This window comes from Carassius gibelio, chromosome A24 (assembly GCF_023724105.1).
Source record: "Carassius gibelio isolate Cgi1373 ecotype wild population from Czech Republic chromosome A24, carGib1.2-hapl.c, whole genome shotgun sequence".
NCBI lineage: Eukaryota > Metazoa > Chordata > Actinopteri > Cypriniformes > Cyprinidae > Carassius > Carassius gibelio.
The window spans coordinates 17,997,970-18,022,743 of NC_068394.1; the positions used below are offsets into that span (position 1 = coordinate 17,997,970).

Below are 24,774 nucleotides of genomic sequence, written 5' to 3' on the forward strand. Positions count from 1 at the left end.
AAATATAAAATTAAAGTATACACCTAAAAAAAAAAAAGTTCTACCTATTCATATTTGTATTCATTTGGAGCGCAGTATCATTTTTGCCTCATGCTGAGTGTGTAAATATGTAAATGTACTCTGGTGATGTTAGAGTGTGTTGACATCACATTGCTGTGTGTGTACAGCATGAAAGTGTAAACAGCACAGCGATTTCTCGCTACTGCGTGTGTGCGTGTGTGTGTGTGTGTGTCAGGAGAGCCAGGCTGGGTCCGACCTCTGTCTGTCTTGCTGTGCTGTTTGGAAAAGTGGTATACGTCTGAGAATAGTGAAGCGTTGCTGGCTAACAGCTCTGTGTCTCTCTGCCTCCTCTGTCTGTGTGCTGGACTGAAGAGCACATGTTTGGCACAGACGACGCACGATTAAGTTATATTATTATCTTTTCATCCACTGCTACAGTCCTGACAGAGTGAGGAAGTTCACTTTACAACTCTAGCAGGCTGTACTGAGGGATATTTACTTTTTTATGGATTTATATATATATATATATATATATATATATATATATATATATATATATATATATATATATATATATATATATATATATATATATTGGATTAACTGTGTGGCGATATAATATTTATTAAAACGAATTGCACAATATTTTGTAGATTACTATCATTAATATTATTATTACTGCTAGTATTATTATTACTGCTACTATTATTATATTTGTTGAATTAAGAGTTGAAATATTATTTTAAATAATATTTTAAATATTTTATTTTTAAAAATAAATGTATGTACTTTTTTTGTTTTCCAAAGGTCTATATTAGTAGAATGATGAAAAGTACAATATCTAGAACGAAAATAAATCAAATGTAAACTGTACGATTACTAAAAATAATATCACCGTGAATGTATTTAGTTTTTTGGGGGGGGATATATTTTAACTGAATATTAAATGTAAATATTTTAACTTAAAATAAATGTTACAATGCTTTTTTTATATTATATGATGTGTTCACAGCAACAGATGTATTATGACCAGAATAATAACAATATAATATGAATTATTATTTGTAGTAGTGTTATATTTCTAAAACATTTTGTCAAATAAAACACTTTCACATTTTATTTTAAACGTGTGAAAGTCTTTAAATACCTAAACATAAGCACACATGTTTCATAGCTATAAATGACAGTTTTTAATACACAAAATCCTATAATATATTTAGCCTGAGCTCATTTAAGCAAATGCAAAGTATACATGATTTAATTATATTTATTAGTACAATATTAAAAAAGCCAGCATTATATTTTGGTTCTTTTTTATTCTATCTTCATGATTTTGACTGTTACAGTATAGTAACATGGCTAGGCCTCAGGATATAAATGATACCCACTGATACCCATTTTTTTTTTTTTTTTTTTTTTTCAATATTACAAATGCATACACATAGGCTACTAATATTTTTATTCATATAATTACCATATTATAATGGCTCAATATTACATTTTGTCCACCAAAGAGCAGTTGTGTGGAGTGCAGCGGATCCTCAGTCAGTTTCAACAGGCCTGGAAGATCTCTCATGTTAAAGGAAAGAGACTCTCATTTTGTGAAGCAGTAGCAGAGGATCTTCACACTTCCACACCAGCTCTAGCTAAAATGGAGAGTGGATACTCATTTTATCCTGAAATAAGCGGGTGAGAGCTGAACCTATGAAACACGGTTAGACAGCGCCCCCTAGCTGCGGCGCGCTGAAGTTTTAAAGAATCCATGCATGAAAGGGAGAATTCTTTAAAGCCTTCATCAAGTGTGACCAACCAGCATCAGCAGTAACCCATGTTATACAGGCCACAGTTGTGACCCCCTCAAAGGGCTGCCCCGGAGGAGGCGGGCAACAGGGTGGGCCACACGCCCTCAGAAGTGTTCCTCCTCTCCCTTGAAGAACGGCTGGGCCGGCCCAGCAGGAGGCACACCGGCCTGCTTTGAAAAATAACACCTTTGTGATCCGCTGTGTTTGGGATGGAGCGTGGTCTGCAGATGGCATAGAAAGAGCCACCACGGCAATCTCTGGAGTGGCATTTGAACTAATGCCAAAATATCATCCTCGATCACAGAAACAAGTCGTCCTGGGAGCGGGGAACGACTGCTGTGAACCTCCTGCCTGTGAGGAAAGCCACTCGCTTTTTAGGGATGATTTTCCCTGCAAAATAACAATACTAATAGGATGCTTAAGGTTTCACTTAAATGTCTGAACTTTCTCTGCCATAAAATTACCAGCAGTCTGACAAGACTTGAAGGTGCATGACAAGAACATTTTATTAAGTTAGTTAGTTAGTTAGTTAGTTATTCATTCATGTATTTATTTATTCATTCATGCATGCATTTATTAATAGTTTTTGTAAAAGAAAATGCAGCAAACATTTCTTAGAATTATTATTATTATTTTGCAATTAAATTATATATATATATATATATATATATATATATATATATATATATATATATATATATATATATATATATATATATATATATATAGTGGCATGCAATTATTTATTTATGTTAAAAAGTTTACAATAATATAATTGCATCCAGGAAAAAAAAGTAATAAAAAAAAAAAATTCTATATACTGTAGAAAGAAAATGTAGAAAATACACATACTCATATTGTGATTTCGGTTTGAATATTTAAGGATATATTATAATGATTTGTTTAGTTTGAGTTTAGAGGTCTTACAAATAAATAAATAATATTTAGATAAATCATATAATAACTGATTTATTTATTTATTTATTTATTTATTATTATTATTATTTTATTTAAGGACTATTTTTATTTGTTTTCGTCAAAATTGTAACATTGCGAATGATGCTGTATCGTAAATTTTTTTCAGAAATCAAGTTTCTTTTAAGTTTAGTCATTTAGCCAATGTCGATTATATACTGCAATATCAATTATATACTGCAAGGCTAATTAACTGCCCAATATCAATCAAAACTTAGCTTTGCCAAAGTTCAGAACTTTTCTTCTTCACATCGTTAATTATTTCTGAGCAAATATCCTATATAATAAATCTAATTTGGTGTACATTTTGTTTGCATTTTATACCGCATAGTGCATATCTTATCAGGCAAACCTTCTCTCTAGATATAAACATCAGCCAATGAAGAATCCACTTTAAAACAAAGATATGGAATGGTACTGTAGTGCTGTCTCTTACACTATAAGCTCCTTTTCATACTTATGTTTTCAAAACAGCATTGATACTGTGGTGTCATTAATAGTAGTTTATAACAAACAAACAAAAAAAAAACAACAACCCTAAAGACCAGATCGTGATGTGGTGGGCCTGTGGAGTTTGTGCAGAGGTGAATTCATCACTACAGGCCAGTCCTGACAGGTCTTCCCCTTCCAGCCGTCTGAGAGGGACGGGGAGAAGCAGAGCGCTGAACTTCTAACCCCGCTCTCTGAAATCAGTTTTAGCTGCGGCTGACAGTCGATAACCTCTTTCTGACAGTGTGCTCCTGATGGCCAGCGTTCCCATGCCACAGCGGGTCCCCTGCAGTCACCGGACCCTCTGCAAAGATGATCTGCTTTTAGCTTGTTTTCCTCTCCATTGGCTTTGGCAGGCTCAGAAGAGCATGTGTATCCTGATACTTCCCACACTTCATTTGTGAATGGATTCACGGCTTTACTACATCAGAGCTGTAACATCCAAACCTCATCAAATTACTGAATATCAGTGTTGGCCTTTCAGGACAACAATATAAACTAGATGTTTTTTTTTTTTGTTTTTGTTTTTTCGTTTGAAGAAAATGTGAGTGGTGCTTGCCTGTGAAAAAGCTACTGTTTTTATGCCAATGTGTTGCTATTAGTATGCATTATACATTGACTCTTCATTGAACATATTTTCTGTTAGTAATGTCTGACAACACAACGGCTTAAAGTCTGTCTTGTGCAACGCTAAGGGCTCATGAGTTAACATATCTACACACACAACTGACCCTCTCAGTAAAACGCTTGTTTCCTTTGGGGTTTTGCATCGGACCCCCTTGAAATTGTCCCAACTTCCCCCCTCGCTCCTTACAGCGCCCCTGGTGGCAGTTTATTTATTAATAAATATGCATTTATTAATAAATCTTTACGCAGTTCCTTGCACAATATCATCTCAAAACACTAGAGGCAGAAGTTTATACCAAGAAAGCATTAGTTCAGAGTTTAGAAATGCTAAGGAATGGATTGTAATAATAGTGATGTTAATCATTTGGCAGTGCCACGATCTTGACCTGCGATCTTGATAAGCTCAAATATTTAGCGCAGCTCTCATAGCCCATGTCTTCTGCCCACAGCTGTGAATGCTGTCCTTGTACTGTTCACCAGCGCGCGTGTGTGTGTGTGTGTGTGTGTGTGTGTTAGGCAAGCCTGTTGGCCCCTGTTCTTTTCAGCAAACTTCACACTAATCTCAGCCTCTTCTCACCCAGGGACTCAGAGGGCATAAATTAACTCCACACAACACAAAGATGGGAAAAAAAGACCAGCCAGGCAGTCATTTTCATCTCCTATTAGCACATGTTCTTTCATAACACAATGAGAAAACAGCCACAGTATTGAAGACTAAAGGGTGATTTTTTTTATGTATAACGATATCTTCAGGCCCATGTATAGCAATAAAACATTTGCCTGCTAATTGACCTGGGGACACTATATGTTACTTTAATGAGAGTCGCCAGAGCCCTGGTTAATGTGTCTATGACTCGTGCAGCATTCGGGTGGAAGAGGAACATCTTACAACTTAGAAGATTCTTCGTCAAACCAGCGCTGTCCTACTTCTCAAAGACATTACTCACACAAATCAAGACGGAAACCCTCGCTCTAGCTACACTTGCATGTGGCCTAATATTCTAAAAGCTTAATCGCAATGAGAAAAATAATAATAATAATAATTAACTGAAGTAAATCAAATATTATTAAAAGAGGTACTGATCCATTACATTTTTATTTTAGTGATTTTTTTTTTGCATTATTTATGATTTCATTTTTATTTTAATTATTTACAGTTCCATAGCATTCATTCATATTTTGAATAATCTTTTATTTTCATAATGTCTGTTTTAATAAGTATACAATAAGAATTTTAGCACTTCAACATCAACTTATTTTATTTTAATTAATTGCCAATCCAACATTTTTATGATTATTTTTATCTTCATCCTTATTGTTAAAGCGTTTTTTTTTTTTATCTAATATTCTTCTATTTAATTTCAGATCTATTTCAATTAACAAAAGGTAGTTTTTAATAGTTTTAGTTAACTAGCATTAGTGATCCATTAACTAGAGCTTGATTATTTTATATTATCATCATCATTGTTGTTATTATTATTATAAAAATGTAGTAAACAGTTTAGGAATACATTTGTAATATTATAAAGAGGGAGAGAGAGAAAAGCATAATACAAACTTCAAAGGATCATTTAATTCAAACAATGTTTTTGTTGTTGTTTTATCTCACAAAATCATGAAATCATGCTGAATTGAACACAAAAGTGTGCATGCGTATACTGTATTCTCATGATTACACACAGAGTGCCACTTTACGGCTTTGAAGATTAAGTACAAGACTCTGATTTCACACTTAGATCAGGTGAAGTAATATTGTGACATGCAGAATGTCCTAATGGAGCCATAATACACCCGATCATTTAAGCATTTTACAGAACATGTGTGACATTTTAATTGTCTTTGAAAAACATCGCGAAGGCAACCCTACGATTTCATTGTACACGGATGTGCGCAGGACCATATGGCGGCATACATATTTCTCATCTCATACATGTTTCTTTTTGACATCCATAATTCCTCGGCATCCAGTAGCGTCTGGACCGCTTCCAAAGCAATTATAAAGTTGCCGTGGAAACAGAGGCCGCCTGCCAAAACGAACCATACTGTCTCCGCGCGCCAAGACAAAGAAAGAACAGATTCAATAGAAAGATGAGAAATCGAGTGAGAGCATATCTGGGTAGCACCATTATGATAATTCCCCAAAGTGCATATTGTTGTTTCATGAGACTAGACTTACTCACTCAATGGAGTTTTTCTTCCTTAGTGTGGCGAGAGGTGTTGTTAGGCGCTAGAGTAATGTATTGTAACCTTATGCTAAGCTAATGAACAGGAAGATGAAGGCCCAGTAATGGATACGTTTTTACATTCATCTTTTTGAGGCTCATTATGGGGGTTTGTGACAACCTCGTTAGGACCGGTCTCCAGATTACCCAAGTGAATAAAGCACAGAACCCTCACATGCACACAATAAACACACACACACACACACTCACTGTGGGAGAAGTGCTGCGACGTGTGCTCACACAACCTCTCATGCTTTTAAAGGAGCCCGAAGACTCTGTTTGTTCAGTTGGTTTTTGGGTTCATCTCATGTGCACTGCATAAATGTGTTTGATCATTACGCGTCACAAAGGGGAGAGAATCTTACTTCTAGTGATGCCACCATACAGCGGATACCTTGACAGCTTAATTAATAATTTATGGTTTATTCATTTATTTATCTATGCACCTGTGAATAAAAAATGCAATATGCTAAAATATTTAGTGGCACTTTGCATGCAAGTGTCCGTATGGTTATTGTATAATGTGCTCGTATGTTCTCATTAGCGATGTGGAGAGGATCAATATTTGCATTCCAGCGCACAATAATATAACTCACTTACATGAGCTTGGAAGTTTATTTTACATTTATACTTATAGGGGAGAACTAAGAACTAAGATGATTTTTAGCCTACTTTACTGAACAGTTTTTAGCCAGACCGTTTTAATCATGAGTCCACACTCTCCCTGTTCTGTAACAGAATGCTCTCTGACCTCATAATTTTGAAAAGTTATCATGCCCTACCAAGTATTATGTAGGACAGGCAAGCATCGCACGCTCCGAACATGAGTCATAGTTAAATGCAGCCTATTCCTGTAAGATGGTAATAGTCTAAGCTTGGTTAAAAATTCAGGGTAGCTGGACAGTATTGCGGACTGCACAAATCATGTTGTAAGTGAATAGTCTGGGTTGGATTTCAGCATGTTCTCTTTTGTTAGAACAGACTTGTAATGCATTTTTGGCCGGGATTCACCAGTCGAGAACTAGTAGTTTAAACCAACATGAATCTAGACCTAAAACAGAATAACATTTACCTAACTTGGTATTTCTGGTCTAAAATGACTGGCCTTTGCTCGTAAAAATCTGTGTAAAACTCTCATTCTGCCATATTAACACTATACCTGGGATTCAATCATATATATATATATATATATATATATATATATATATATATATATATATATATATATATATATATATTTATTTATTTATATATATTATGAAACTGGTTGATCAAAGGCCTCATTGATCTGAGCTCATGAACCTTAGTTTTTTTAATTAATTAACAATAATAATAATAATACATTTGGCAATGCTCACTTAAGACTGAGGTGTGTAAGCTCAGATCAATGTGATGCCTATGATGAGAGGAGGGGAAAAAAATCCCCCAGAAAGTGCAAAAAAATATATATTTAATGTTTATGGGAAGTTGTTATACCCTGTGTGAGCAAAGATAAACTTCAGGTCAATGCAATAATAATAATTAGCAATATTTTTACCATTTTGGGTAAAAAAGACTGGAACACAACATGAGTGTTAATGTATCAGCTGTTTATTTATTTATATATATAACAACATATATCCTCATTCACTATACTCCACTAATATACCACTTGAAGGAGTGAATGAGCGAATTCAGAGGTCGGAAGTGGTTCAGAGATGATGCAGGCATTCATTTGGTGTGACACTCACAGTGCATGTGTATGTCTCTTGTTAGCAGTTTACTGTTCATCAGTTGCACACTCACTTTTCAGGTGCACTGTGGGATTGAATGAGTGCACTCAATACTGTGCACTATGGTCACAACTACAGATGCCTGTCGCCTCAAATAGTGCACTATGTAAGGGTATACGGGCCACTTTCATCTAGACTCAGACCAAGGTAGTTCCACATCCAGACAATTATTGAACAGTTTCTTCTGATTGTGGCCATGGATGTGTGTCAGCTCAATACTGCACTCCTGTGGCCACTGCAGAGTTATCTTGCATAGATGCCATGTAAACAAATGTATCAGTATGACTCTGGAAAAAAAAGTGAAATATGAATTTTGGCCAGAAACATAGATATCTCATCATCAGCACCACTTCAGCTGTTATATCATTTCTGTTTGGATTAAGAAGGATCACAGAAGAAAGTAGCAGATTTGAAAGACAAAAACACCTATATCTCGTATCACACACATCAATCAATCAATTAATCAGTGACTGAAAACAGAATCTAAATAAAATAGTGTGAAATAGCATTACCATTACATTATCACTTTTATTAGTATCATCACATACCAAAAAAACAAAAAAAAACAAAAAAAACAAAACTGACTCATATAGTGTGGCACTCATATTATATTGAGTGAGATTATATTATCTCCCTTTAGATTATTATTAAGCCAGCCATCTAAACTTGTACAAGGACACACTGTGGGCTACATTTAGAATGGAATAGAGATTTTTTCTGATATTTCTACAGTAGGTCAGTGGTTCTTAAGGGACCGGGCTAAACAACATTAGATAAACTCAAATAATTAATCTAAATTAAACTATGGTAACGATCATAAAAATAATAATCTAAATGATTCTAATTAAAATGCTAAAAAAAATAAAATAAAAATAAAAATAAAAAAAAACATTAATGTCCTGATGTCAGGAGGCCTTTGAGTAAAAAAAAAATATATCAAAGGAAAGTATCAAAAGGTATGATTGATGAATACATGAAGGTAAAGAGCTGAGTATACTGTCAAGTACTGTAAATTTTACTGTACAAATGATGAGTGCTGGCACTATATGACTTCTTTACTATACCGACTTCCTGATTTTGACTGAACTGGTTGTGTGGTTGACCTTTTCAGATTGGGTTACAGTCATTTTGCAGCCATGATAAGGTCTGTTTATCACATGGGATAGTGTAAAGTGATGGTCTGGACTTCACAGCAGTTTTTGCCATCCACCTCCACCCCGGGATCTGACCTCTCTGATAGCACTCTTGCACACAGATTGATTGGTTCATCAGCCTTTCAGTGTGTCCTAGTGTAAAAGTGTTTGACTCTTGCCGTTATAAATGATAACAGCAGGGGTTTCACCTGAAACTGTATCATTCCATCCACTGCCTTCACCAGGAGGCTACCTGATGCGCTGCATTGACTTTAATCTAGGGACCTATTTTGGGGGGAAATAGAGGTTGTAGGAAGAACTTGAAGGATTTTTTTTTTCTTTGCTCCTATCCGCTTTATTTTTAACCTAAGCCATTTTCACCTTGAAAGCGCAAGGCTTTCTGTGTAAGTTGTTTCCATTTATTTTAGCTGTACAAAACCAGATCGTTACACTGCTAAATAGGCTATTACAGTGTAACAGTGTTTTTATTTTATTATTTACTTATTTATTTATTTTAATAGTTTACAGCTCGTTATTCTTTTAATTTGTTCTATTATATATATATATATATATATATATATATATTATAAAGCATAATACATTTACAGCCATTTGTATAAACATGGTACAGGATGACTTGGTAAACATTTAATACTGTAGCATATCCATGTAATTCATGAAACAAATCTCATTATAATTTGCGGAGGTGGAAGTCATCTCTGCGTCGTGCCTCCTGCAAGGGATTTTTATTTTTTTCCTTTGGGATCATACTATGCCGAAAACGATTCCACATGATTATTAATTAGGACGTGCTGAGGTAAACACCGAATTAATATTCATGAGTTAAAAGCTCACTTACAATCGTCTGTCTTTCAGCAAATCAGATAGTATCACGAGCCAACGTACGTTGCGTAATTAAGATTCATGAGCAAAGGGCTTACCATAGTAGGATTTGTTAATTCGCTTCCGGGAAATCTCGACCGAAGCGTAATGACGTGTAAAAAGCGTTTTGGAGCACGTGAGCAGCATGCCAACCAATGGGGCCGAGCCGTTAAAGTCAGCCGTTATAGTCCCTATCATAAGAAGACGCAGGTGAGTTTTGGTCTTATAAATAGATTTGTGCAGCAGATTTAACGCGTCTGCGAGCGTCACGCTGCTTGTAAACCACGCGTTTGATTTGGATTTGCTTGAGGAATAAATCTGGTCAGTCACTACAGGCAGATCAGACCTGAACGCACTTGCTGCTTGTCATAAACTGTTGTGTTTCTTCAGGTCGCGGTCCTATGTTATCAACATTTTTAAATTAAATTAGATGAATTACATTTAATTTAAATTTATTTCCAGGCTATTCATAAAGCCATACAGTATATTTGGCAATATATAGGTCGCATGTTCCCCCGGATCAGGTTTAGACGACTTCTGTGTTGTGTTATGGTATTTTCTCTCAGTGGACAAATGTATAAATGTTACTCGACTGAATATATATCTATATCTATATATATATATGTATATATATATATATATATATGTATATGTATATATATATATATATATATATATAATTTTAATTATTTATTTGTTTGTTTATGTCTCCACTGTAAAGATAAGGCAGCATGCAGCCTATGAATATGTATATGGTTCCCAATCAAGGAATACCAGGCTTTCCACCGGGATTAGAATACCTGACACAGGTAAGTTAAAATGCTATTTGATATGGCTATGTTAATAACACACGGCTGTGTAATTAATATTCTGATATAGGCTAATGCAATTCCATCTGAATTTCAACATTTGTGAGATTCAGTCCGTCGAAACAGTTTTGGTTAACTGATCTAATTTTGTATCTCTGAAAAATAGTGATCTCCGGCATTATATAATGTTGAATATTAACGGTTTTAGTGTCTCTTAATTAGGGATTTGTGGATACTACTCATTATATGTCTTATTTAAGTCATAGAATAAACATACCTTTCAGATGAAATCCTGCATTGTCTGTTATTGGTTGTCCGCTTATTTAACTAAATTGTCAAAATACAATTTTAAATACAATATCTGATTTAGTATCTTACATTAGTGGGTAAGATGGCTTCTTTAAATAATTTAACCTTTTGTTCTTAAACAAATGAATTACTAAAAACACGTGTGTAGGATAAGTGTGTTATGATATAGCCGTTGTATGAAAACATCTTTGTGTGTGTGTTTTCTCAACTGTCTTTAGGTGGATCAACTTCTTATCAAACAGAAAGTTGAGCTTATTGAAGGTACGTACAGCTGTTTCTTCTTAGACCTGTTATTCTAATGCTACACATGCAGCGAGTAATTGAAAAGTCCTCTGTATGGTTTCATGCAGCTTTGGCAGGCTTTGAGAGCAATAATAAGTATGAGATCCGTAACTCCATGGGTCAGAACGTGTTTTACGCGGTGGAGGAGAACGACTGTCTCACCCGTCAGTGCTGCGGCCCGCTGCGATCCTTCACCATCCGCATCCTCGATAACTTCGGACAGGAGATCATCACAGTCAGCCGTCCTCTCAAATGCATGTCCTGCTTCTTCCCTTGTTGTCTGCAAGAGGTGATCTTCCTGGATGGCAAAAATGGTTCTGAAATGCGAATTTGGATCCGAGAATTGCATTCTTTGCTTGCAGAGAGGCCATTCACTTTAATATAGACCAGAGATCAAATATTAGAATGTTTATTATCAATGGAGCAATTTTGTTGATTCCTTCTGTTCACCCTGTCCTCTCTCTTTATTTCTCCTGTTTCAGCTGGAGATCCAGGCTCCTCCAGGGAACACGGTGGGATATGTTCTTCAGCAGTGGCACCCTTTCCTCCCCAAGTTCACCATAGAGAATGAGCGCCGGGAGCCGGTTCTCAAGCTCCAGGGGCCGTTCTGTGGCTGGAGCTGCCTGCCAGACGTGGACTTCGAGGTCTAGTATAACAGCTCTTGTGATCAAACTCTCGTTGCTGTATCACTTGAAAGCTTTGTTTAGGCTGGTAAACTGATGTTTTTCCAAAAACAAAACTAAAGACCAAAAAGTCTATCTTTAGCATAATTAGGCAAATAGGTGCTCTCAAATTCATTTTACTTAAAAAGTGAAAAAAAAAAAAAAAAAAAAACATAATATTTTCCAATGCATTTATGCATCATTTTATTATATGGTGTGTGCTAAAGTTTTTATGGAAGACTTTTATCTCACAAATCAGACTTTTTTTCTCACAATCCGCCCACCCCGCAAACTCCTAAACTCAGAATTGCAAGATATAAACTCACAATAATAATAACAAAAAAATTAAATGATAATAATAAAAAAATACCTCACATTTTTAACCACAATACTAAGTTTATATTGTCAAATTTTGCCTGGTATTTCCTTAGAATTTCGTTTATATATCACAATTCTGACTTTTTTTCTCTGAATTCTGAATCTGTTTTTTTTTTTTTTTTTTTTTTAATTAAAAATGACAAGGTAATTATTTTTTGTTATTATTATTATTACTTTTTTTATATCCCATAATTCTGTCAAAAAATAAAAACAAAAAAGATCAAATATAAACTCAGAATTGCAAAAAAATTAGTCTGAATTTTGAGATGAAAATTCCCAAATAATTCTGTCCCAATGATTTTTATTTATTTATTGTGAAATTAAAAATTCTGAATTGTGAGATAAAAAGTTGTAATTACCTTTCAATTGTATTTTATTTTTGCAATACAGTCATAATTTGTATACGAGAATGTTCTTTTTTTGTATAGTGCTTTTTACTATACAAATCATTGCAAAGCAACTTTACAGAAAATTACGTTACTTCAATTTTTAGTAGTAGCTTAGTAGTGGTGACTGTCAGAATTTTTTTTTATTAAAGACATAGTTAAACAGATGGTGAACACTATTAACAGCAATTATTATGACGCGATCACACTTGTAGCAAAATTTAGATAGAATATTAATAGAAATATTAAACAGATTAATAATAATAATAACAGTTGGTTTTAGGTCGCCGTGATTTTGCCAAGTAAGTCATGACATCCTTGTTGATCCTGGAACAACATTCCAATCAACCAATCACAACTGAGATATAACTTTTCAGGAAATATCTGTTTTAGGCTTAAAATCAGGATTAGGTGCTTTCACACCCTTGTTAATAAGCTATCATTTCCCTCTGATTTTATAATAAATTATGGGTAAGGTTAGGTTTAGTGGTGGCGATTGGGTTAAGTCAGAATTTTTGGACAACAATGTTGATCCAGGATCATCAAAACATGTTGATCCAGGAACTCTTACTTGGCAAAATCACGGCGACCGTTGGTTATACGATTCATCCATAGACAGCTGTTACTCTTTGTGTTGCACTACTGAAACATCTTCATTGAGGATATGTCAATATGTAAATATGTGATTAATAATTCAGCTATATTAAAACATTAGCATTTGACTGGAGAACTTCAGATTTGTACTTTTTCTGTTGATGTCTGTGATTCTGTTCTTGCCCACTAGGCGGAACTGTTGTTTAGCGGATGCAATATTTCAAGGAAATAAGCATGGATTTGCAGCCGCATATTTGTATCCCACAATTTGGAATGTCATTTATTACTTCTCATGTCCCCTTGAAGATTCTGACCATGGATGAAGTCAGTATTGGAAAGATCAGCAAACAGTGGAGCGGACTTCTCCGGGAGGCGTTCACAGATTCAGACAACTTTGGGATCCAGTTCCCCATGGATCTGGATGTGAGAATGAAGGCGGTGATGATCGGAGCCTGCTTTCTCATTGTGAGTATGAGCGAACAGAGAATATGGGTTGATAGCGTGGCTTGTGAGTTACATATTTGGTTTATTTTCATTTTCCAGGACTTCATGTTTTTTGAGACGAATAACTAGTTGCTATGCAGACGGCGTTTTAACGTGCGGCTTTCTGGAAACGGGTGAAAGAGAATATGTTTACCCTTGCACATCATACATCTGTGAAATCCAGTGGAATGCATGTGAATATGAAGCCAGCGGTGTAGAAGAACGGTGATTTTAGAGACTGTGAACTAGCTTGAGCTGTGTGATATAGCTGGTTGTACCATTTAAAGTGTATTGTTTTATTTCAATTTTTAACTTTTTTTTTCTCATCTATACATAACAGATTAACATATATGGCATTGAAAGGAATAGCTCACAACAAAATAATTAAATAAATAAATAAATCTGCCACTATTTACTCCAAGCTCATATTACGTTCTTTCCTTCATGGTCTCCCAATTTCTAACATGAAAGGAGCAATTTAAAAGCATGTCCAGGCCACTGTTTTATTAAATTTTATACCCCCATAAACTCCATAGAATAAGCCATATGACAGAATTTAAATTGTGAACTCTTCCTTTAAGAGCTGTCAGTACAACTATGCATATTCCATTTTGCATTAATACCTACACTGAATGATTAATATACACCTTTAAAACACAAAGTTATATTTTATTGTGCAAATAGTATTTCCAACATTTTTAATTGAATTGATTAATTCCCCAAATATGTATTTTGCATGCAAACCGATAAAGAGCTAAAAGTGGTCCAAAACAGTAAAAAGAAAGAAGTAATTTGTAGTAATGTAGTCATTTGTTATTTATTATGTGATTTACTTAGCTTATCTATTGTTTGTTTAATTTGTAGTGTTAACAGTAATTTTATAAATAAATAAGAATTAGTATTTATTTATTTATAAATAAGAATTAGTATTTATGAACTTTTATTTAAAACATTTTGTAGTACTTTGATCTTTAATTACACGCAAAATTTAGGAATGGAGCCCTGGACATGATATGCAAGAAAAAAAAATAATAAATTGTGCGCGCAATTTACTAATTAGTTCCTTCGATGTACTAAAACTTACACACAATTTACTTATTCGTTCTATCGATTTGCTAAATCGTGCGCACAATTTACTAATTCATTGTCTCAATTTATACATTTTGCACACAATTTAATAATTTGTTCTCTCAATTTATAAATTGTGTGTACGATTTTTCAAATCGGTGGTACGAATTAGTAAATTATGCACACGATTTAGCCCATTTCTTTTTTCCTGCATGCCATGTGCAGGGCTAAGTATTTAGGATATTAAGTATTAAAGTCACGTATTAAATTGTTTTATTGTATTGCATTTTATGACACAGGTTTGCAGTTTAACATATACTGTATACTGTATGTGACGCTTCATGAATGCCTGTTATAGTGGATGTCTGACTAACACAATGTATTTCTCGCAGGGCACTGTTCTTTTTAAATATTTTGGCAGATTACTAACTTCAGCGTTATATTTAAATAGTAATACTATGTAGTACAAAACAGTTTTATAAACTACACACATTTGTCCAATCATTGTGTAGCGAATGTACCATTATTTGTGTCACTTTTAGTTATAATTCAACCTGTTTTGATTGAATTTGTCTTTAAAGAAAAACAAATGAAACAGAAGCGACTAATTTGAGTCTTGCATAAACCCTACCAAAATCGTATTTGTTGGGGGAAAAAAAAGAAAGTGGGATATTAGGTGGAAACTGAACTTTTCTCTTAAAGCTACGGTCAACAAGTTGGCAATAATTCCTCCAGATGAGATGTGAAATTTGGGTGCTAATGAAAGAGAACATGGCAGTGCGTCATTAAAAAAATGTATAGGTTTGAGAAGAAAATATATTTATTTTACCATTTAGCAGAGTGTGTTCGGTCAAGCTTGGCATCAACAGCCCAGGCTTTGATCTGACCTCGGCTTGTGAAGAATTGAACATTTTAAAATGGTATTAGCGTAATGGAAACACATGAGGCTCTGAAGTCTGATCTGGAATGCAATAAAGAGAATTATTTAGCTGTGGATTCAGTTCTCACCCTGCGTTCTGCCGCATAATGCCAAACACATCAAAGCAAACACTGTGTATATTCCATTCACTATGTTTTACTGCTTGTTTTATAATAGAATTGTATATTGTTACAAACTAGAAAGTCTCTAACAGCATCCACTGTTTCTGGAAACTATAAGACTGAACAGTTCAGCCCCCAAAAATGAAATAAACATCTATCATCATTTACTCACACTCGTAGTTTTCTAAACCTTTTTTTTTTCTTCATGCAACACAAACAGATTAAGCTGATCTCAATGAAAGATGGATAAATAAGATAAAGATAAATAAAGCACCATAAAAATATCATAAAAGTGGACATTTTGCTCGCTCAACAGCTAGCTTTCACTGAATGGAGAAGAGCAGCTTAGGTATCTTGCTGTAAATATCTCCTTTTTGTGTTCTATAGTAGAAAGGAAGTCATATGACAACTGAGAGTAAACAAAGAGAATTTCTACGGGACTGCAGACAGGTAGTTTTAATGTAATGTTTTATTATAATGTTATCTGTACTGTTTGTATGTACCAAATGCTATGTTATAGTCCATTACACTTCCATGTATATTTAATCACCCATGTCTATTGGTCACTGGGAGTTATATTCATCTGCAGGAACTGTTTCAGAGAGCAAAATAGATTTTCTATTGATGGAATAATATTGTCTTTTTGGGGGAAAATTTTGGAGGCTCAGATGTCACAGTTGTAGCAGTCTTGTTATTAAAAGGAAGAATTTTTAAGTCAGTCAGATTGACAAACTTGCGTTCAAGGTTTCCTCGAAATAACCAAATTGGACAGATCCAAACCGGTCTGCCAAGCAGGATGTTGGCGTGAAGGTTTCCTCTTGGATGCTCCTGTGAAATATGGTTGAAGCTTGGTTTGTATGCACTATATTCAGTTACAAAGTCTTTAAAATGGATTATAATTGCTCAGGTAGCATTACAGGCCAGTGTTGCGATGCTTTACCACAAACCGCTATGAGTAACAAAAACTATCGGATGGCTGATTGAAACAACCCGCCCGCCCTTTTTTCTGTAAACAGTATTTACTTCTGGCTGAAGGAGTTTTCCAGAAAAATATATCCTGAAAACTGTGTCAAGACCAGTATGTAATTATGTGCAATGACCCAGATTTTATGGTTTGAGCATTTGTCTTTATAATTGAGTGACAAACCCTGTAAGACAACCATTGTGTGCTTTTTTTTTTTTTTTTAAACTAGACTCATGGACTTATTTTCTGCATGATGCCAACATTTTGAGATTTTTGGACAAGGTCTTATGTACACCTGAAACTGTAGGCCTACTAGACTCTCTTCTGATGGGAGAATTGTCTAAATGAAGTGTTCATCACTGAACTTGTCAAACCTTAATTGCGGGGTTGGATTCAAAACTAAAACCGGGTGAAACAGTTTCTGTTGCTTCTGGAACAGTTCTGGCTAAACCCTAGCCACCATACCAGCCCCTAAATTAAAGTTAATTGGTTGATAAGAATGTTGTTTGCATGTCGAAAAGTCTTTGTCTTCCAAATCTGGTGGCTAGGAATGCTCTGTTAGGGCCAAAAAGAATGTTGATCTAGGAAAATGTCTTACTAGCTGAATCTTGGTAAGCCACCCGAGATGATATATTTACATAAGTGATCGTGATTCTAACTGTCAGAGGAGTGATTGTACTCAATTATAATTTGAAATTGTAACAAATTGGCTTCATCCAGCATGCATACCTATTAATCGGGCTACGATTGACCTCGCCGTTGTGAGCATGTTCTGAAAGGCAGACTTTAAACACTTGATTACATGTTGTTTTATGTCTGTTGAAACCTCCTCAGTGAAAGAAGATTCCCTGAAAGTGTCAAATCAAATTCAACACAATGTCATGACATAGATAATATTTTACATTTTGTCAAAGTGTTGGTGAAGTCATATACATTTCTATGATCTTTTTCATAGGATCTGCTCACCTCCCACAGAGAGCTAGGGTTAGGAGTGGGGTTAGGGGGTTGGAGCTTCATGCTTACTTTTTTATATAAATCTGATCTTTTTTTTAATTTTATTTTTTTATACAACTACCTTTGATATCACAGTGTCATAAAATATTTACATTTTCTCATGATATTAGGTTTACATACTGTATATGTAGGCTTTATCTATGCCTAGAAGCACAGTGAAGTGTGTTATTACGAAGTGGAATGTATTTGGAACACCCCAGACCCTCCCTGGATCAGGACATCACTCCAAACTGGATGAAAGTGCTGGAGGAAACTGGTCAGAGAGACGACCAAGAGGACTACAGCAACACAGCAGTTGCAGGACAGAGTGGTCATCGTGTGCACACAGCGAAACTGAGCACACAGTTGAAGTTGAAGGAGAAAGAGGTGAATGTCCTTGCATGGCTTTGTCAGAGCCCAGACTTAAACCTCATTGGAAATCTGTGGAATGACTTCATGACTGCAGTCCACAAACACTCAAAATTATACTGAACTTGAGCAGTTCTGCAAAGAAGAGTGGGCAGACATTGCAAAGTTAATAGAGCAAGACATATCGTGACAGTTAATAACTGACCCAATATGTATGTAACAAATTGTAAAAAAATCTTCAAAATCAATGATTTATAAAATATTTTCACTTTCACAAAAGTTTGGGTTGGTCAGAGTTTATATATCCATGGAATCTAATCCAAAACCTCCTGGAGAACCATGTTGTGTTGCTTCTAGAACAACCTTTTTGCCAAAACCACAAATAGCATCAACCCTTTCCCAAACATTTAACACTATCCTTAAGAACAATAGTGAACGGGTTGAGAATGTTGATGGTCTATAATGCTCACCCTTTTTTCTTTCTCGAAAAAATGTGGTTTATAGGAATGCTGTTCCAAGACCAACAAGGCTGATCCAGCAACATGTCTTTCTTGACATTATCACATCCACCCAAGTGTGTCAGAGTTCATAATTACAGTCTGAGTCAACTATAACAGTATCATCCTTCAAATTATTACAAAATAACATATTATTTATCCATATTTTTTTCTTTTTAAATTAATTAACTAAATAATAGACTAACAGCTGGACTAACAAACCTAGTATCTTGGCTTCATTTAATATTTATACATGTTAATCAGGATACGAAAAAAAAAAAAAAACTGCATCCCAGTTATAACCTATACGGTGCTTGTGAGGGGACATTGTCGGTTCACTTAGTTTTGTCATAGACAGTAAAAGAAATGGACACAGTGACCCCACTGAATTCAACAGAAACAAGTGAAGTCAATTAGAAGCAAGCACTTCCTGGGGAAACTGCCCAGGAAGTGTGTACTGCGCAGACTCAAACTGAGCTTGATGACGTAGATGTCACGTGAGCAACCTGTCTGACAATTGTAAGTCTTCTAATTGTTGTGCCAAGAGAAATCTGAATCACCCACCGAATCTTGCGGACGTTATTGAATAATTTTCTCCCGTTGCTCTATGGGCCTCTCCATTGACTTCATGCCTCCACGCCTCATAGACAGTTAAAGATTGCCTGCGAGCTTCTCTTCCTGTCCGTACGGTAATTCTCTTCTGTGCGACAGAGAGTCGCAGGTTATGACGCAATCGTTAGCCTATTTTTTACAAAAACTGCTTTTACGGTGCCACAACGTAAGATACAAGGTAATGGGGCCTTTTATACATTTGCGTGTTTCTTAAGAAATAATGAATGGACAAATTTAGTCTTTAAACGCGTCAGATGTAAAGTTATTCGCTGTCAAAGTGACGCCAAAATGAATGGGAGTCAATGGAATGCTAACAGCAGGTGGGGGTCCACTAGCCAATGGTGGCACCCACAGGTGCTTCAAAAAATATGAAACCCTGCCCCCCTAAGTTTTGTTGTGGCCACGACATAATAATTTGTGGGAACATGATATTATGTCGTGGCCACGGGATCATTTTGTTGAGGTAACGACATCCTTATGTCGTTGCCTCGAGATGTTATGTTGAGTGAACATATTTTTTCTCGTGGCCACGACTTCTTATGTTGAGGGAACAACATTCGGTTCTCGTGGCCATGAGTTTTGTGTTGAAGTAACAACTTTTTACCAATACCAATACCCTATAGTACCCCCCTATAGTAATAGGGGGGTAATAATTTGTCAGGGGGTCGAAATTGGGCACAACAACTGTTACTTCGTGGAGTGTAAACAGCAAACTGGAGGATGTCCACAAATTGTGAGATGCGACCTGGGAACAGAGAATGTGATCATGCGTGACATACAGATGTTCTTCAGACGAAATGATGGTGATGAGCAGGCAGGGCCCCGCAGCTGCATCACTGGTGTCAGTTCAGCAAACCAAAGAATCGAAAGTTGGTGGGGACTGATGCACAAAGAAGGGATTAAATTCTGGATACAGTTTTTTTGGAGAGCTGAGAGATCAGGGACTGTTTTCTGGAGATTTTCAGGATAAAGTTTTGTTGCAGCTGTGTTTTCGAAATATTATTCAGGTAAGCAAAATGTATTTTAAATGACCTATTAACTCGTTGGGTTAATTGATCCTGTATTTAAATTTTTCAGTCCCCAAACATTAATTATTTTGCATTTAATCACTTTTATTAATACAACTCTTTATTTTGATGTGGCAAAATGCCTTTTAATTCTCCGCAGTGGGACTCGTCAACTCATCAACTATTATCACACTGTTGTAATTTACACTAGTAGATGACAATATCAAGTGTGTCAGTGACTTAGCAAAAACAAATATTGAAGCCTATTACAATGCAGGAATTCCTATATAATTTAAATAATGAAATAAATAAAAAATATCCCTATGTGAGTTTTTATTATTATTATTATTATTATTTATATGATAGGCTATAATAACACAAAAGAATCAGCACGTGTGCGTGATCGCAAATGTTTAATTTTATACAGCACTTCAACAGACACAAAGTTATACATTTTGTCTTTTTTCTTGTTTTGTAAATGAAATAGCTAACAAAGCAGCAGAGCTGTTGTGTATTTCAGAGCAACACTACAATGTTTCTTTTCTTGAATTAATCTGTTTTTGAAGAATGGAATAGATAATCTAATTGATTAGCCATTTGAAAGTTTCATTTGAATTAAGTATTCAATGAATCATTCATTAAAACTGATACTTTCCGCAATACTGGCGGCTTTAGAGTCATTTATTAATGACAAGTCTATATTGCATAGGCCTAACTACAGTAAAGCAAGGGACATCAATAAGGTCACTTGGCGCCAGGGCCGGATTGGGACTCCTTTTCAGCCCTGGAATTGCATGCCTTAGACCGGCTCACTTTAGTCCACGACAGTAGCATCTCAGTTTCATTAATGTATTGCTGAATCATCAGGTATCATTGATTCTCTCTGGGCATTTTTCATTGAGCATTTTTCATTACTATCAGTTCTTCTGAATGACAATCCTACCTGCCCATTCTGGTGTGTTGGGCTCATGACTGGAGCTTGGTAACGTTACTGGGCCTTGCTCTTCACTGTTAGCAGCAAACTGGACTAGAGGCGGCTGCTGCTGAACAGCTACAAGAAAAAGTTTGATATATGAGCGGTGGTTTGCAAACAACGTTGTTTTTGCAATGTCACTAGCATCTTGAACTGCTCCTAACTACCTTAACGTTAGCTTACTTACTGGCCTCGTAGTCTCCGTTTGTTTTGTTTGAGGAAGAATGTGCTCAGTTAAGAACATTTGGCCGCGTCAGTTTCCAAAGCTTTCTTATTTATTCTGGACTTTTCAGCGCCGCATTTGCGCTTTTTCTTATCCGATTTTATCTTACTTTTTTTTATTTTGAGCAACTTGCAAGGTGACGTGTTGGGGGCGGGGCCAAGGAGTCAACATATAATCACGTCATCATTATCTTGCAGGCTGCACTCAGGCGGCAAGGAACTCGACCGGAAGTTGAAGTCGGGTGGGGGCTGCCATCTTTTAGCAGAACTTCACTTGCGTTAGCATTCCCCTTGACTCCCATTGATTTTGGCGTCACTTTGACAGCGAATAACTTTACATCTGAGGCATTTAAAGACTCCGTTTGTCCATTATTTATTTCTAAAGATACACAACAATGTATAAAGGGCTCCATTACCTTCTATGTTACATTATGGCCCCGTATAAACAGTTTTTGTAAAAAAATTTTGCTAACAATTGCGTCATAATCACTCGACTCTCTGTCGCATTACCGTACAGACAGGAGGAGAAGCTCGCAGGCAATTAACTTAATATGGCGTACTGGCATTACATTTTAAAATACTATACAAAATAATTAATCAGAATACTTACTCCTGCTCACTCACGACAAAGAACTCCCCGCTCAAGCTCGCCGTCTCTGCAAGATTAACGATGGCAGTTTGCACGCACAGCCACTTAGAAGATTTACATCTGTCAGACAGGTTGCTGACGTCGTCAAGCTTCGTTTGAGTCTGCGCGTCAGAAACGGAAGTGCTAAAAAACGCTAAAAATGGGCTTCACTTGTCTCAATTGAGTTCCAATGGGGTCGCTGTGTCCATTTCTTTTACTGTCTATGGCTGCACTTTGCGAGAAAATACGGTGGTAAAATAAATAATAATAAAATAATAAATAAAAAGAGTGGGGCCGCGGTAAAATAATAATAATAATAATAATAATAATAATAATATATTTCAAACCAGTTCCATGAAAACAACGGCCCTCGCAGCCAAAAAAACATTCCGGCCCGGTGCTACCGATTAGCCAATCCGGGCCTGCTTGGCGCACAGACACAAAGATATTAGGCGTTTCTCAATGTCAAGGATGCTTCCTCGGTAGGACTGATCCTTGCAAGTCACTTCCTTCAGAGGCTAGGTGAGACTCCTCTTTGGCATACGGAGAACATGTAAATGGAACAGGCTAACAAGTGCACGTAATTGCGTCATTACGTCAGTGAAAAGGTCCGTTTGAATAACGCTACTTGGACAACTTAACTAGTTATTTATAAAAGAAATGCCGTTGATGCAACCAATTGTTAAATGACAGGTCCGGTTCAGTTAACCATTTGTATTAGTATAATTTACAATATACAGTAGTAATTTATACTGGCATTTAAACGTCAAACTCTACTTATATTTACTACAGTTATAACAAATGTTTGGTAACGTAAATAAAAACCGTTCAACATTTTTTAATTTTTTAACCAACGTTAGATAGCAAAGCTGTGCGCATAGGATTGTGGGTGATTTGAGAGCGCGAAGGATACACATATGCATCCTTTCCTGTGTATGGGATATTCTTCGAATGAAGGACTCAGTCCTTGGTTGAAATTCCGAGGATCCTCGACATTGGAACAGTCCTTCGATGTCGATGACGTAGCATCCTCGAAATACTGGCTTCCGAGGATCCTTCCTTGACATTGAGAAACACAGATTGTGTGCATGCATTTGTGTGTGCTTTGGTTTAACCTACACTGTAAAACCCGACAAGTTAACTTAACTCAAATCGTTTGAGTAAACCGATTGCCTTGACTGTAATACCTGACAAGTAAACTTAACTCAAACGGTTTGAGTAAACAGATATCCTTAAGTTATGTTAACTCAAACCGTTTGAGGAAACCGATTGCCTTAAACCATTTAAGTTGAAAAAACGAACAGTTATGAGTACTCTGAACTTAATTCAGTTGAGTTCCCTGAAAGAAGATATACATTGCAATTAAGTGATTAAGTGATTAATTGAGCTTTAGTGATGAACACCTGCTGTTAACAAACATAATTACTGAAGAAAAGAGAGAAAGGAACAACAGCTGACTTCAGACACAGCCTCACTCAAACCTGACAAGTTATGTTAACTCAAACCGTTTGAGGAAACTGATTGCCTTAAACCATTTAAGTTGAAAAAACTAACAGTAATGAGTACTCTGAACTTAATTCAGTTGAGTTCACTGAAAGAAGATATATATTGCAATTAAGTGATTAAGCGATTAGCTAAGTGCTGATTGAGAATTAGTGATGAACAGCTGCTGTTAACAAACAGAATCACTGAAGAAAAGAGAAACACAAGAACTACTACAACTGACTTCAGACACAGACTTAGATGAAATCAACTGAAATAAAATACATGAAATCTCTCAAGATCTGATTAAACAACCCCACAAACAGCATCACCAGCTCCACTTATTAATAACCAGACTGACTTTATTTCTGTCAGACGTCTACAGAAGATCTTATTGAGAATGAACTAAGGTTTAGATGTTGATTTATTGTTTCATTTGAAGTAACCATGTTAGAGATCAGTGTTTGCTTTAGTTGGGCTCTTGACCCTTGATTTCTGTCTTAATCTTTTCTCTGGTTGTTATAACCGTGTGTTTCTAAAACACATTTGTTGTAACTCAAAAGCCCAGAAGAAATGCCATCAGGTGTTAACCTGTACCTAGGTGTAGGTTGTTATACTTTATATAGGTGATGATAATTATTCATTATTATTCACAAATATTGATCTGTACAGAGTCTAATCTCTGAGGAAACAAATGTGTAATTAGTAGAAGTGGATCTAATACAAGTGACCCTAAGAGTCTGTGATAATCAGTTAATATAAAAATGACTTCATAAACATTTTGTACACATACATTTGTATTCCATCCCAGTAGTTGGTCAAACACAGACATCAATAATCAGAATATGAACCTCAACAATGGTGACAAAAAAACATGCTGCAATGCATGCTGGGTACTATTGTAGTACAAAACTAATCCATGGCTCCCAGCATGCTCTGCAGCATTTTTTTTTTTTTTTTATGGTCACCATTGTTGAGGTTCATATTCTGATTATTGATGTCTGTGTGTGACTGCTTGACACCGTAGAAGACCACACTGTTTGGAAAGTCTTTGTATTAACTGATTATTACAGAAGCACTGTCTCTTAGAATCACTTTTACTATAACCAATCA

At 35.7% G+C, this 24,774-nt stretch overlaps 1 protein-coding gene across 2 annotated transcripts; it reads left to right on the top strand.

Moving 5' to 3' along the window:
* The first annotated feature begins 10,035 nt into the window (after window positions 1-10,035).
* Window positions 10,036-16,087, top strand: LOC127945876 (phospholipid scramblase 1). 2 transcript variants are annotated; one of them, XM_052541963.1, is made up of 7 exons: window positions 10,036-10,112; window positions 10,624-10,711; window positions 11,239-11,281; window positions 11,371-11,591; window positions 11,785-11,946; window positions 13,629-13,787; window positions 13,866-16,087. In XM_052541963.1, exons 2-7 carry the CDS (start codon window positions 10,634-10,636, stop codon window positions 13,893-13,895), a joined length of 693 nt encoding a protein of 230 aa, XP_052397923.1. In that variant the 5' UTR covers window positions 10,036-10,112; window positions 10,624-10,633; the 3' UTR covers window positions 13,896-16,087. The 2 variants fall into 2 exon arrangements, with proteins under 2 accessions (XP_052397923.1, XP_052397924.1); XM_052541964.1 differs by lacking the exon at window positions 10,036-10,112 and adding an exon at window positions 10,127-10,223.
* The last annotated feature ends 8,687 nt before the right edge of the window (window positions 16,088-24,774 follow it).